At 35.2% G+C, this 16,628-nt stretch overlaps 1 protein-coding gene across 1 annotated transcript in view; it reads left to right on the forward strand.

Annotated features, from left to right (window-relative positions):
- Positions 1–16,628, forward strand: part of KYNU (kynureninase) — a 111,195-nt gene that overhangs the window by 33,101 nt on the left and 61,466 nt on the right. Inside the window, exons 4-7 of the mRNA XM_066345478.1 lie at positions 2,445–2,527; positions 13,199–13,260; positions 14,785–14,856; positions 16,436–16,510. Of these exons, the coding sequence (XP_066201575.1) occupies positions 2,445–2,527; positions 13,199–13,260; positions 14,785–14,856; positions 16,436–16,510 (292 nt within the window). The remainder of the gene's footprint in view (positions 1–2,444; positions 2,528–13,198; positions 13,261–14,784; positions 14,857–16,435; positions 16,511–16,628) is intronic.

Raw genomic sequence — 16,628 nt, forward strand, 5'->3', positions numbered from 1 at the left:
AGACACTCCCGGTTCCAGTTTTCAATGGTTTTATTTCTTCTAAGAATGAAGAAATTGAACATGGTGATCAAGTGTATTTTGATAAGATGCATGAGGAAATGGTTGTAGACTCTGAAGGATCTTCTTCTGATGCCAAGCAGTCATTAACTCCTCAGCAGGTTAGCCAACACGAATTGAATGACTTAGTAAGAATGACATAAAAATTGTCCTCAACTTTCTGAAGTATGAGGAGCATAACTGGATCATTTGTGCGGATCTTAAAATGGTAAATTTCCTGCTAAAACAACAGAGAGGTTTCACGAAGTATCCCTGCTTTCTGTGTTTGTGGGACAGCCGACCCCGGGAGAAACACTGGACACAGAAGGAGTGGCCGAAATGTGAAGCTCTGGAAGTAGGGATGCAAAATATTGTGAATGAACCTGTAGTTAATTGATAAAGGATCATTTCCCCCGCACTTCACATCAGACTTGTCTTAATGAAGCAGTTTGTTCAGGCTTTGAATAGAGAAAGTGAATGCTTTCAACATATTATTTCTGCTTTTCCTGCCTTGTCTTTCAAGAAGGTAAAAGCAGATATATTCAATGGACCTCAAATTTGAACCCTCATATGTGACGAAGAATTTGCCAGGAAGATGAATAAGGAGGAGAAAGCAGCATGGAAGTCTTTGTGGCAGTTACAAAGAACTTCCTTGGCAACAAAAAAGCAGAAAACTATGAACTTCTGGTTTGAAGGATGCTGCTGGCTTTCTGCGACATTAGATGTAACATTAGCATTAAGATTCCCTTCCTGAACAGTCACCTTGATAAGTTTTCCGAAAATCTTGGAGCTGTTAGTGATGAGCAGACTACTGTTGAAGCATCAAACGAGATTGTCCTCAACAAGTACACAAACCGCAAGAGCTACAAACGCAAATTTCTGCCTGAATAGAATTTAAATAAGTTTTGCGCAAATTTTATGATTAAAATCAATGTTTTAATATGTTCTATTTCAAAATTGTAGACAAATTCTGATGCAATCCTATCTTTTAGTGTATTTACTGCATTATATAAATTATTATATTTTCACAAAGATGATGCCCGAGAAGACATTCTACTTCATTATGTTAAACTAAATGTTGAAAATTTTACAATAAGATGAAAACCTAAAATATTGAATTGCAAAAAAACCTGTAGCTTACAGTGAAAAACTAATGTCATATTTGAGATCAGCACACTCGAATTAGGTAAGAACAAGTGTTTTTGTGGATGCAACATAAATTTTGTTCCCCAGTGTAATAGATGAGAGGTGTAGAGTTTTTGACAAAGTTTGGGTGTGGTTTTGACTCCTATTCTCTTCTGTGATAAAATTCAGTCTTTCTTGGTTTATGAAATTTATAAGAAGGGGATTTATAAAAACTGGATTTATTTTGGAAGATCTATCTTTAAGCAGATAGGAGAATTTAGAGATAGTCTCTCTCTGTGTTTGATGTTTTAAATTGCCTACAGCTCAAGATGATATACCACAGAGATCTTTCAGGGGAGCATACTCTTCTATTCAGCATTTCTGAGAACAGGTTTATCAGCTCACCATGGCCAGCTTATTGAATTTCATTCATAGTCTGCACTATTTTAAAAAACACATGTTTATTCCTTATTCCAAATTTTCATACTTTTTTGAATTCCTAAAAATTAAGAATAATCTAATTAGGAGCTTCTTAATATACAAGTTTGTACTAGCATTTTCTCCACATCCTGATGCTTTGTTTTAATTTCTTCTACATCTTTGAAATATATTTATTTGCCTTTCTCATTTGATAGGAAAATTTTTAGAATTAAAGCTCTTTCATGTATTTTTTGTTATTTCATTATGCCTACTGAAAAACTTACTAAAATAGTGAAATTATATTGAAATATATTAGATGAAATTGCTAGAAATAGGTCAAGATATGGTATGGAATCTGATTATAGCAAGGTTTCTTTATCTCCCTAAAATGTCATCATGACTATAATGATATTTTATAAACTTCTATTTTATTTATAGATTATAGCTATATTTTATAATTGAATTTATAACTACTTTAATCTTTAGCCTCAAAAATATGTGTGTTTTAGTATAGAAACTACATATTCTACAGGTATACAGTAAAGTAATCTAATAGTGTTAAGATTCTCAAAATAAAAGTACCTTAAATTTTCCATAAAAAATACCTTAAATTCAAAAAATAATAGTAAAATTGTATATGGGCAATATCCCCTACCTCCCAGAAAAAGCAATTCAAAGAAATTTAAAATGGTAAGTTAAAAAATATAGTTCTCAAGTATTACTTTGGGTTTTAGAAAGCATGCTTTTATATAATTATTTTTAAAATTATAAAACATTTAGAATTGTCCAATTGCTGATACTTGAAAAATTACACGAACATACACATACAACCTAAGAACATTTGTGTCCCTTTTTAATTTCAGGGGAGCCTACGGTCATGACGTAGGGAAACGTCCTTGGATTACAGGAGATGAAACGATCACAAGCCTTATGAATGACATTGTTGGTAAGTACAAAATAACTGTTTTCCAAAATAACTGTAAAGACCTTGCTTTTTAGTAATGAACACAGATTATAAAGTCAAAATTTTATTGAAAAAAATTCTGATTTCTATTTTAATCCATAACAGTAAAGAACAAGCATACTTTTAATTGAGACTTGATTGCATTAGAAAACATAACTAGGTAGTGGCTGCAAATGGGATTTCGTGTGTTGGCCCTTTAAGACAATGCCTGCATCCCTTCAGACTTCTGTTTCTTTCTGGCAGACAGAAATCTCACTGCTTTTCACAGCTGAGCACTATGTGGATACCTTTCCTCAGCTCTGGTGCTCTGGACTGGGGACCCCAGCTAGGGGTTTAGGTCCTACCTTCTCAGGGTAACCCCTTCCTCCCACAGCTAAAGAATCCTTCCAGAACCTTTGTTGCTGCTCAGGGGAACAGGTCAACCCTTTTTGCATCTCCACCCTTCTTACCAGTCTTGATGTGGCTTCTTCTATGAATCCTTGGTTATGAACTCTTCTTAATTTAATCTCGAGTTAGTTATTTAGAATGGTTGTTCTTAAATTTAGTTATAACTTCAGTTTGGTCCTGGGAAGAGGTGAGGGTAAAAACCACCTACTTTGCTGCCATCTTGGACCTTCTACCATCTATATTGTCTTTGATTGTAAATGACAACCTTGCTGGATATTGGAGTCTTAATTGCAGGCCCTTGCTTTTCATCACTTTGAATATTTCATGCCAATCCTTTCTGGCCTGAAGTGTTTCTTTTGAATAATCATCTGAAAGCCTTATGGGAACTTCCTTGTCTTTCTCTTGCTGATTTTAAAATTCTCCTTGTCTTTTACCTTTGTCATTTTATTTATGTTGTGAATTGTTGTGGGTCTCTTTGGCTTTATCTAGATTGGGACACTCTGAGCCTCTTGAACTTGTGTGACATGTTCCTTCACCAGGTTAAGGAAGTTTTCAACCATTATTTCTTTACAAAACTTCTCTATCCCTTGCTCACTGTCTTCTTCTGGTACTCCTGTGATGCAGCTATTGTTACATTTTATGTTGTCCCAGAGGTTCCTTATATTTTTCTCATTTAAAATTTTTTTTCTTTTCTTCTTGATGTTCTGCTTGAGTGCTTACTCTAGTCTTGCCCTCTAAGTTGCTTATTTGACCCTCTGCTTCATCTAACCTGCTGCTAATTTCTTCTAGTGTATTCTTCATTTCAGATGTTGTGTTTTTCATTTCTGTTTTTATGTTATGGCTTCTGTGTCCTTTTTAATACTTTGTTTAAGTTCTTGCTGAAACCATCTATTCGTCTTCTAAGGTATTTGACATCCTTATCACCACTGTTTTAAACTCTGTAGCTGATATCATGGTTGTTTCATATTATTTACTTATTTTACTGGAGATTTCTCTTGCTCTTTTATTCAGGGCATATTTTTTTATCTTTCCATTTTATCTCTGTGTATTAAGGAGATCGTCTATGACTCCCAAAGTTGTTATGCTGGCTCTATGATGTAGATGTCTTGTTCAGCTCAGTGGCAGAATCCTCCAGGTCACCTGAGCTGCATGCTCCAGAAATGTTCCTTGTGGTATGTGCACCCTCCCGTTGTAGCTGTGTCTTGAATGCTGTTGGTTCTTTCATTGGTGGAGTTAACCCCTCAGGCTGGCTGACTATAAGGATAAACTTTGATCACTATTATGATTTGCTGTACAGGGGCTGCCCTCTGAGGCAGAGTTATTCCCAGCAGGATCTGTGCCTGCTGGAATTCTTCTTAGGTGTGCTACTTATGTGGCTAGTTGAGTCAACCTCTAATCTGACACGCACCACTATTGTGTTTTTTCTGGATCCATTTGTTCAGGGTTCAGGAACAAGCCGATGTCACGTGTTATGTATAACTGGCCATGGGCTATACTAGTCTAAAGTTACCACACTAGTCACTACTTTTAGCTGCATCTACTGGGCCAGGTATGCGTGGGAAAGGCTTACCTGTGCAAAAGGTTGGCTTTCTCAAGCTCATAGCTAGGAGCCAATCTATAAAAAGGTCCAAGGCTCCCTGAGGTCTGCTTCTATCTGTCACCTACTCTGTCTTCCCCAGTGGTTGCCTGCTTTTTCTCCAGAACCTTTTGGAAAAAGATTGTAGCATGGGCCCAGGCTGGCTGTGACACACAGACTCTTCCACAACTTTAGTAGGCTGAGACAATGGAGATCAGGAGAACAATGTTAGTGTGTCCTTTATTTGGGGGCCATGCAGTCAGGCACTCAGTTAGAGGAAAGTGGCCCCTACTCCACAGCCAAACCACATAGTCTCTGCCGGAGTCTGTAACTCTCACTCCCCTAGGAAGAACGTGCTATAGGATGAGGATGAGTGCAGTAAGCCATCCCCACTGCAGGAGCAAGCTCAGCAGGGCGGAGCTACTGGCGCTCAGGAGGACAAATCAAAAGGTTTCCTGCTGGGTGTAGTGCTGGCCAAGCCCTCAGGAGGAAGCCAAGCACCTTTGTTTTGGTCCTATGCTACCGCTTGCAAAGGAGATACATTCCAAATGTGCCAGCCCCAAGTAGCACATCCCCCTACACCTCAGAACTGATCTCATCCAGGCAGGGCTACCAGGACTTGGGAGGGCCAATTCAAACTATATCACATTGGGGTTGTTGCCAACAAAACTGTAGGAGGGAGGCAGACACATATGCTTCTTAATATAGGGCAAGCTGAGCTATCAGGGGAGATCAGAGTGGTCCATTTGTGATGTATGCACACAACCCAGCCATATCCTGACAAAAGTCTCTCAGTTCTGCTTAGCACACTAATACCCTGGTGTGACTAAACTCAGCAGAGCGAGACCACAGAGTGCAATGCAGGCTTAGTGATTCAACAGGTTCAGGAGAAACACCTATTGTACACTTGAGGTGGAGAAGAAGCTTTCCAAAGCTACCCTGTTCGATCACTGTCTGATTCTCCACCAAGATCTTCTGTAGAAAGAAAGCACTTGAAAGGTCTCTCCTGGGTGGAAGACCTGAATACAGCAGAGCAGTGGCCCCAGTAGCTGGAGGATCAGGCAGTGCACTCCCCAGCCTGCTGCTGCAGCAATGAGAGCACTTCATCTTGGAAGGGTGGCATCTGGGTCTCTGGCATCTACTTTCCATCCCAGACAGACTGAATCCCCTCTGATTTTTACCACCAGATTCTATGCAGGCTCCTTTTTATTCATCTCTGTTGCCCTGGTTTAGGGATTCCTGCCGTGAGTTGAGACCCTCACTCTTGAGGAGGGAGTTTTGCAGTGGAGATAATGGGGAGGGAGTTTTGTAGTAGAGATAGCTCTCTGGCTTCACAGCCACTGCACTTGGGGGGGGGGGGAGCCAGTCCTTTCCACATCTCTACCCTTTTTACCAGTCTCTGTGTGACGTCTTCTGTAATCCTGGTTATACTATTTCAATTCATCTAGGTTCGTATGTTTTTCAGTTTGATTGCTCTATAATTTAGCTGCAAATCTAGTTTGGCACAAGGAGCAGGTGAGTGTAGCTTCCACCGATGCTGCAGCCATCTTGGAGTTCTTTCTTGTGTATTTTAAAGCTAATATTATTCCCCAGTGAAAAACACATGCATTGCATTAATTTATAATTAAACATATTTTATAAAAATCAATTTAAATGAAATTTCTAAGATTGTCAAGATGGTAAAATAAACACTAACCTTCACATGCTAAATGCCTAAAACACCAATCATTTTTTGGCTGATTTAATTTTAGTCTATGGTGATCTATTTCAGTTATACTAAATGTTTTTAAAAATAATATAGTTTATACTGTTTTTCAGTTTATAATATGTTTCCTAAAGGGAGTTATTTGTATTCTTAGTGGTATTCAAGATAGGTTTAGGTGGCAAATGCATTAACATTTTGAAAAATAGTGGTAAATTTAATTTTTCCTGAAATCTTACATGAAATTTAAATAATAATACTATTTATGCAATTAAAATGGAGTTATTTGAAATATATGGAGGATTTATGCAAACCCTAACTTTCAAAAGGCTTTTCCATACCTTGCTCCCTTATAGACAAATATAAAAATGTCTTTGTCTCACCCGAGTTAAATCTTGGTCAGTAAACAGAAGATAAAATCAACTTGAGTTGGGGAAAAAATGGAAATAGTAGGGGAAGCAGGGTGGCTAAAACAACATGAATTAGTTTCCTCACAGTCCTGGATGAAGGCAAGAAGTCTAAGAACAAAAGTCCAAGAACAAAGGAAAAGTTTGCTTTTGCCTCTCTTCCTTGCTTGTCGAGACTGCCTTCTGTGTACTCACCTGGCTCTTCCTCTGCACACCTTCAGATCATTGTCACTTCCTCTTCTTCTAAGGATACCAATCCTATCACCCTTATGACTTCACTTAACCTTTATTATTTACTCATAGTCCCTATTTCCAAAGTTAGTCACATTGGGTGTTAAGGTTTTAACAGAAGAACTTGGGGAGAACATGAGTCAGTCCATAACATATTTCATGGTGAATATAAGAGTTAAATAAGTATTCACTTCTGTTATAACCTGGCCCCTGGTAAATGTACACAAGACTAGTAAAGTTTTCTCTGTGACATTTGAACAACCTAAGATTTTGACATGAGTTTTCCCAATATAATGACCCAAAGGAGTCATCTTATATCAAACCTTACCACATACACAAAGAGCATATTCATGTTTAAAACAGCCCAAATTACCAGACTTTTAAGGAAAACCTGGTTTTTGTTGTATTAAACATATGAATATGCTACCTATTCAGAATATTTTTAAAAATAAAGTACCCTATAGCAGAGTTACAAGCAAAAGCAAGCTCTATTTTCAACCAGCAGTACTTAACTCGACACGTCTCTCCGTTTTATGTGGTTTTATTATAGGATCAGAATATCGACCTCCAGTTTAGGATGACCATTAAGTACAAACTATAAGTTCAGGACTGTCCCATGAAGCTGCAGGGGACTCTGCACAGACCTGGATGCCTGGGGCTGGGGCTAAAAGCCAAAATTTTTGTCAGGCAAAGCAGAGAAAGGCAAACACTGAGCATCTCCTTCCACACCAGTCAGGTTTTTGGGAACACAGCACTGGATCAGGCTGTGGAATGTATATTCTAATGGAAGAAATTATCACCCAAACAATCCTGGATTGTGCTTGAAGATGTGTTAAATAATTGGTAATAATGCTTTTATTTGTGGTCAGTTTTTAGAAGCCACTTATATTCATTCAAATGTCTGACATGTATGTAAATTAAAAAAAAAAAACTTTAAGAAGCTCCTGGATTAATTTGACTTGAGAATATATATTTTCCTCAGCTGTGAATCTTTTCTTCCCCTAAATTTACTCTCATAATATAAATTCTATTTTAATCCTGTTATTTTGTGCTCAATATTTATCATTCCCTAAAAAGGAGTTAGAAAGTTCATAACCAGTCCAGGGAAGTAGTAAGGCGATAGTATTTAGTAAGATTTATTTATAAAACCAATAATCCTTGAAAAAAAATTTCTTTTAATGACTTAAAAGTTTATAGCTTTGTTGCTGTTTATCAAATATAAATGTGTTTTGTTTCCCAGTAAATAAATATGTCAGAACAACCCCTAAAATTTTAAACTAGCCACTTCTTATTACTGTTTCTAAGGAAAATGAAAAAGAAATTAAATATCCAGATTTGTTTAGATGGGTAAAAAGACTGAATTTTTTATTCATTTATTATTTTATTTATTTTATTTTATTTTTAGCAAGAGAGAGAGAGAGAGAAACAGACAGACAGATAGATGGGAAGGCAGAGAAATGAGAAGCATCAACTCATAGTAGCAGCACTTCAGTTGTTTGTTGATTGCTCTCATACATGCTTGGCTCCAGCCATGCCAGTGATCCCTTGCTCAAGCCAACAACCTTGGGTTCAATCAAGCCAGCAACTTTAGGTTTTAAGCCAAAAACCATCAGATCATGTTGATGACCCCACACTCAAGCCTGCCACCCTGCACTCAAGCCAGATGAGCCTGCGCTCAAGCTGGCAACCTCAGGGTTTCGAACCTGGTCAATGCTCTATCCGCTGTGCTACCACCAATCAGGTTGAACTTACTTATCTTTTTTAAGTACACTTATAAATTCTAGCTCTAAGATATTTTGCTTGTCTTTGAAATACCAGCCATAGTAATAACACATATGCGACAAAATTCTTAATTTTTTGTTTCTGTCATATTTTGAAAGTAATCTTTATTTTAATTATTACTTTATTGTTTGCTTTGTTTTGTTGTTGTTATTGACCAGAGGAATAAAAATTAACAGTGTCTGCAAAAGTGTATTATGTGTAGTATTTGAAAAGCTTGGTATTTTCTTTTAAATTTTAGGAACTATTCTTTACTTTTAAAATTTTATATATTAGTCAGAGAATAGTTTTTAAGTCAGGTTGAAAAATGAATGAGTTCACTTTGTTTGCTTTAGTAAAAACACTTTCTTGAAGGTGTTTGTGTATGTATCTTTTTTGCTACAAATCCCATATAGGTTCCTTTTTTATTGCCTCAGATACTAGAAAGTTCTGAGAACATTTGGTTAAGTTTAAAGTAATAAAAGCATTTAATAGCTTCTAATTTGTTTTTTGGGTTTTTTTTTGTCTACATATATTGCACTCTATATCTACTTTTCATCATTGTTCTTCTCACGTTGTAATGCTAGACACCTGGAATACTTTTTGGAAGAAGAGGTGATAAACATCACAAAATATTTATAATAACAATGTGGTAATTACACTAAAGAGCAGCGGAAGTCAAGTTTACTTTTTCTATTTGCTAGGCTAAGTGTGTCATCAACATACAGACAAGTTGTATATATTGGACTATGATTGACTCTTTCAGGTTCTTAAAACCACAGCCTTTATTTCATCATAAAATATCTCAAAAAATAGTACCAGAAGGATAATATAAATTATGTTTACAAATTGATAGAATGGATAGAAAGGAGAAAAAGACAATGAACAATATTTATTAGTAGACGTAGAAAGAAATATAAATTTTAGATGAGAAGAAAAACTATTAATAAAACATTTTATGTGGAAACAACAGTTCTGCAAAACATGGAATACTTTCTCTTATAAGCAATATTTTATCAAGATGCTAGAATTATAATTGCTGAAGAATATTATTAGTATTATTATTAAATGTACTTCTCCTTGGGTACATAAAAATTACAAAGTGGTAGATACATGCCTTTCAGCTTATAAAACTGTTGTAATATGAACATAAATGTGCTTTGTAAAATTTGTGGTTGACCCTCAGAGAAGCAATAATCCCTGGAAGCTCTGTCCCAAAAGCTGGAATGCTCAGCCATTCAGTAACCACCACTAGAGGCTAAAGGAATTTGCTACTCGAAAAATAAAGTGGAGAGCTCTCAAATTGACCCAAATATAGACCTTACAACCAGATCAACAACCATATTTGCATGTGTTTAATAAAATATGTGGAAACATATAAGGCAGCGTAAGACCTCATCATAAGCCCTGTTATCAAAAGCAGCTGGGAGCCTATTATCCTCACTTTGCAAAATTAAATTACAATTAGGAAAATGCAGGGGGCGGGGGTAGTGATAAACATGGGCCTCCTACATTTGGTTTACTGCAACTAATGTAATTGTGAACAAAAGTTTTAGTTAAATATTATTTTTCTGTGAAAGGGTAAGTTTTTGTCTTCTGCTTCCTTATCTGTGAGATTTTAAGCAAGTTAGTTCGTCTCTTTTGACATCAGTTTCCGCATTGGTGAAACACAAAAAATCAAAGTAGATAACTTTATCAGGCTACTGTAAAGATTGTGTAGGATAATACATGTTGCACATTTACAGGTGTTGACACATAAAAAGGCTTAATACATTTTAGCTTTCCAGCAATAGAGATAAGAAGGCAGAGCTTGCAGTTAATAAGGTCTCACCTCCTGGTAAAGCAAAAATTATGTTCAGTAATAAACAAACAAGAATTTTATTAACCAATGCCAACCCAATGAATTCAATAAGAAATTTAAAAAAATAAACAAGCAGGAAATTCTTTTCAAATGAGAGCCCTGGCTCACACCCATCTCAGGCGAAGTGATTCAAATCTTGACATTTTCCACAGTGAGTTGTACATCATCTTCAAAGTACCTGATAAGTTTTGGAGAAGCTTTTTAAAAGAATTTCCCCCGATACTTGTAGTTCTTAATGTTCCAACATTAATTTTTAATAAACTCTTAGAAAAAAGAAGGGAAACAAAGAAAAGCGGCTTGAAAGAACTTCAGTTTTTTTGAAAGGTTTACTTTCTTATGGAATGCTGATGATATTTAAATACGTTAGAACCATGGTGCTTTCAGAAATCTGATTTGAACTAAAAAAGATATGTCAGTTATGTCATATTTCTTTTTTAAAAATACTCTAAAAATCATTTGTGGCACTTTGATGTTAACACCACTTAATTCTTCAATTTCTTTTGTTATATTTGAAATAAACTTTTCTTTTAGTGTTCTGAAACTTTAATATTAACATCTTCAGATATATAATGTGTGCGCATGCACCTGTTTCAGATTGACCTGTCCTTAATAAACTCCAGTAGCAGATGAGGAGAGCATTTTGTATAACACTTGGTTGAATTTAATTTAAAATCTTTCAGGGCAGAATAATTTTCATGTGTGTGGCTGGACGAATTATTTGAGTAGGTGAGGGATTCTTTACAAAAAATGGAGTTGGCATTAGCATGTCATTGAATGTGAAGGAAAGGAAGCGCAATCCAGTGCACGTCTAGGGTAATTTAGCCCAGTGCATCTGGTTCAGCACATTTCCATGCAAGACAATTTTTTGATGATTTCAAATGAACACTACATTGTTTGTAGGACTAAAAATTTCCAGGAATCTACAATCATTTTAATCAGAATGTAATCATTAAGCGATAATAAAATGTCTGTGCTTCTATAGAAATTCTCCCCTACCCTGTCCTGACTCCTCCGTTGATTTTCACTTTGTGATGATGTGTGTGTGTGTGTGGGGGGGGGGGGGGGCATGGCTATTCTTCTCCTCATTCCAGTGCATTCTTTCAAATGCTTTACTTTCTATTAATTCTGCTGTCTTTTTATATTACTTTTCCTTCATTTCTTCTTCTATTCTCCTTGCCAAAATGTTTTTTATTGAAATAAATGGTTTTTTAAAAAAGGATACATGTAAATAACTAACAGAAAGTTAAAGATAATATCAGATTACATATCTTAGGTAATGTTTTGTTTTGGAAATAGCAGTAAAAATTTATACCGTCATTCAAAGAAACAAATGTAATAAAGTTGGCAACATTTTACCTATATTTTAAGAAGATACTCATTTGATAGAAGACATATGCCAATGCATACAACATAAGCATATCTTATTCATATCTACCTAGTATATTTAAGAGAAATTTTATTTAGTGCTTAGAATGTAGAATCAGAATGTTTTTCTTGCCCCTGGACTTCAGACGTGATGCACCGTACAATGACCAGGTATACACCCACCAACCTTGTATATCAAGTATCAAATGGGTAAACCCAACTGCCAAATGCAACAAGTAGTTTCTGTTTGTTTGTTGTTTTTTAACTCTATGAAGACACACAGACCCTTTCTTAAATGGCTATGCTGAAATTTAAATGCATACGTTATACCAGAATTTCCAGTGGCCTCCCCTCAGGTAACCTAATCCCAGAATCTATTATTTAGAGTAATTATGCCACTTACTGTCTGTGCTATTACAATTGGATGCCAGCAGAAGTATCTCTTTGGATACAAAATGAAGGACTTGTATTATACATTTTTTTTCTAATATTTAGTACAACCTTACAAACATTAAAGCTCACAAACTATATTTCTCACTGATGAAAAGAGACCTTATTCCCATTACATGGGTTTAATGGCCTTTAAGAGACATCATAAAAACTAAAAATAAGGAATGTATTATCGCTGCTGTTATTGTGCTCTGAGTTCAGTGTCCACTGTGTGCTTCATCTTTGGGTTTATTTCTAGCGCCAAAACCCTCAGTAATAAGAATTAGATCAGATTGTATTTGTGTAATAGATATCTTAATTTTTTATGTTTCTTGCATCAGACAATACCTATCTATATTAATTACTTATATCAGCATGATGTATAAGCCCTAGAGCTATTTAGATATTTATGTTTTACTTTCTAGCTCTTTTGTCTTATAAACTATCACATATATCGCTAGAATAACAGTGAATTATGTTTGGCAAAGTAGCCTGCTTTTATGAAAGGTGCATTTTAATTTGACATTAGAAACAACCAGCTTTAAAAATGTAATGGGCTTTCATTTCTGTTAAGGTTTCTTTTGGAGACACACTTCCCATAAAATTGTGCTCTGTGGGAATTTGACAAACTAGCTAATAAAAGGAAAAAATTCTTTTTAGTTTATAGGATAAAAGCAAATGCTTTGTTATTTTGTTGTTACTTTTACTATTATCAAAAATAAGATATAATTTTAGCTAGCTATATGTATGTAAGTCCAGTTATTGTTTGATAAAATGAGTCAAGTGGGAAAACTTTCATTTCTTTGTGATGACACATCAAACATGCACTTATCTGTAAGAAATAAAGGGTGAAGGAGTGAAGCCTTCCTATTCTGTTTTTCCAAGTACCTTTAGCACTAACAGAAAAAACTTAAATTATGACCTGTTTTCTTTGCAGGAGCCAATGAAAAAGAAATCGTCCTAATGAATGCTTTGACGGTTAATTTACATCTTCTACTGGTAAGCTTCCTTTCCCACCAATGTTTAGTATACATTCATTTACAGAATCTGACATTTTTCTATCTTTAATTCATGAGCATATGGTGGTTTACTTACTTAAAAATAAGTCGTGAGGTTATTTTCATTTTTAGCAGGAAATGCTGGACCATGATAGAATGGCTTCTTCATACTCATGGGAGAGTTAACTCTTGCAAAGAGCTTTAGAATAATGAACAGCTCTTATCTCAGAACATAAGGTATAAGAGTCACAGTGGGTGAAAAGCAAAACTGCTTGCAAGCACACAAAACAATGATATACAAATGCTAGCAAACACTGAGCTTTATAGAAAGATAGTTTTTCAATAGCTAGACGAGCAGGGGCTGATGATGAATCACTGTGCTTTTGAAGTTTAATTTTTAGAAATAGGTTAAAAAGAATATGAAAATAAAACTAAATTAAAGTAAAGGGACCTAATACCTGAAATGTATTTCTATATTTAAGGTGCTTCTTACATACTAAATATTTAATAAGTCTCAAATATATCTTGACTTGAAATATGGTATCTATAGTAACTGATGTTTTGAAAATTTTTTATTTTTAAGCAAGTTTTGGTAAACATGTCTACATGACCAAGATCAGTGGAGATGTTAATATTTTATTTTGGTAAATTGGAGAAATTATTATTAAGTATGCCTCGAAGGAACAGGCTTATGGAGCATGTTGGCTATCATGGTAGAAGACATAGTTTTATGTTCAGATATCCCTAGGTTTGACTCCCAGCTAAGTTACTTAATGCCTGTTTGAATTTAGACAAGATTTCTGGCATTTTTAATTCTTAATTTTCTCCTTTGTAAAAATGAGGATAATAATACCTACCTTGTACATATGCACATGTATGAAATGTGATAATGCATGAAATTTGCTTTAGTATCCATGCCAATTATTAATACCTAATTAACAGTAGCAATTATTTTCATTGCTGTTGTTGTCAGTTTCATTTTCCAGAACCTGTGGGGAGAAATAAAAAGGCCCAAATAACAAATGAGCCACTTTTCCATGGTGCCTCTAAATATGTGAATGTTTTGTCTTAGGGCTAAAGTACTTTTTAGTTGGAACTAAAATAAGATCTCATAAATAATAAAGCAGTGGAAATATTATGTACTAGAATCCAAATCTGCAGTGATTGATAAATCATTATAAATAAGACAGGAGATTTCAGTCTCACCATAGAGAAATTACCATTAAATGCAATGGGAAGATGATTTTTTAAATTATAATTTAAGTTTGAGGATTTGTATTTTTTGAATCACATTTTCTTCTAACTTTGCATTGCCAACAATAAACGTAATGAGTCAGTATCTTCTTTCTCTTTCTAATTCATTGGGAAAAAGCTAATTGGAAAAGCTGCCCTTGAAAGACACTGAGATGTGTAATTAATTAATGCCTTTAAAATGTTGGAGAGTATAAAGTGAAAGGGTAGTACAAAATAAACAAATGTATAATTGTTTATTAATGCTTTTCTTTATAAATCCATTTCTTTGCAGTTATCATTTTTTAAGCCTACACCAAAACGGTACAAAATTCTTCTAGAAGCCAAAGCCTTCCCTTCAGATCATGTAAGAATTCTTCAAATTATATATATATATTCTGTCTACTCTTCCCAGAGGAGTATATTATTTGCCTGACTTAAATGTTTATTCACTATACTTTCCCAAGTAATCTTAGAATTTATTCTGTCAAATGCTTTTGATTTAGACATTTAAAAAAATAAACTGTAGTTTTATTTATTTTGTTCAAGTAAAATGTGCTAAGGGAGGAAAGAATTGAATACCAACATTGATTTATTGGTCTTTTTTAATGACATTGAGCAAACTGCTGGTCTAAATCAAGTGCAGTTATAAATGCTTTGTTAAGTCTTGTTGCTCTTTTATAAAACCAAATCGATAGGTACCCTAGTGTTTAAACCCTCTAGCTATATAGAATAGTAATATAGACTTTTACTTGTCTATTTTTTACAGCATGCTAGCATACACATTGAAAATATTATTAACAATTAAAAATATTTCTTGTGGCCCACTAAAAAAATCTTGCTACTTATCAGCAATTCAGTTGATAAGAAATTTGATTGTTCTAGCCACAAAGAAAAAGGTATATTGCACATTTCAGTGTTTTGTTTTGTTTTGTATTTTTCTGAAGCTGGAATTGGGGAGGCAGTCAGACAGACTCCCACATGCGCCGGACCGGGATCCACCCGGCACGCCCACCAGGGGGCGATGCTCTGCCCCTCCGGGGCGTCGCTCTGTCGCGACCAGAGCCACCCTAGCGCCTGGGGCAGAGGCCAAGGAGCCATCCCCAGCGCTCGGGCCATCTTTTGCTCCAATGGAGCCTCGGCTGCGGGCGGGGAAGAGAGAGACAGAGAGGAAGGAGAGGGGGAGGGGTGGAGAAGCAGATGGGCGCTTCTCCTGTGTGCCCTGGCCCGGAATCGAACCTGGGACTTCCGCACGCCAGGCCGACGCTCTACCACTGAGCCAACCGGCCAGGGCTCACATTTCAGTTTTAGTGTTAGAGAAACTTGAGTTTTGTCCTTATATTATCACTGTTAACTCTTCTAGCCCATATGATATAATTTAAAATCTTTTAATTATGTCCATATTAATAACCATTACCACACTAAAAGGGATCAAAATCTTAATTAATATCTTGAAAAACTTCAGAGTTACTATAATTGCAACCCGTTCAGATCTTGTATGCTCAGTGAAGGGTTTTTTGATGTTCTTTCCTTTCACTAGCTTATGTTTTCTGGAGTGAATCATTTGTATATTTACTGTTCAAGCCTAATGAGTTCACACTATCACTTTGGTTATTCATAAATTCTGGTTTTGACTTGCATAGGTGATTTGATATCTTATCCTAAAATCTCTTGTAACTCCCTGAAGGCTAGATGATTCTTATGTTTCCAATTGTCTCTATTATTTAGTGTTTCAAGGAATGTTCAGATTCTTGAATGTAAATTATATTAAGCAGTTCTTCTTTAATGTATTGTGTTTAGTTACTGTTAACTAATAGTGTTAATTTAATACAGTTGGTTTGATATAATGATATACTTTTATCATTATTTTATTATTTATCTTAAGAGAGATGTCAAAGTATTTCTTTTCATTGAATTTGATTTTAGAAATTATCCTTCTTTTCTAGTATGCTATCGAATCACAGCTTCAGCTTCATGGACTCAACATTGAGAAATCTATGCGGATTATAAAACCAAGAGAGGTATTATGAGAAATAAAAATTAATATTTATTATGTATTTAGTATTGATTTCTTTCTTTATTTTCTTTAGAAGCTTATTATCTTCATTACTTTAATGGAGCTTTCAATATAGTATAAAT

Source organism: Saccopteryx leptura, chromosome 7 (assembly GCF_036850995.1).
Source record: "Saccopteryx leptura isolate mSacLep1 chromosome 7, mSacLep1_pri_phased_curated, whole genome shotgun sequence".
NCBI classification, from domain to species: domain Eukaryota; kingdom Metazoa; phylum Chordata; class Mammalia; order Chiroptera; family Emballonuridae; genus Saccopteryx; species Saccopteryx leptura.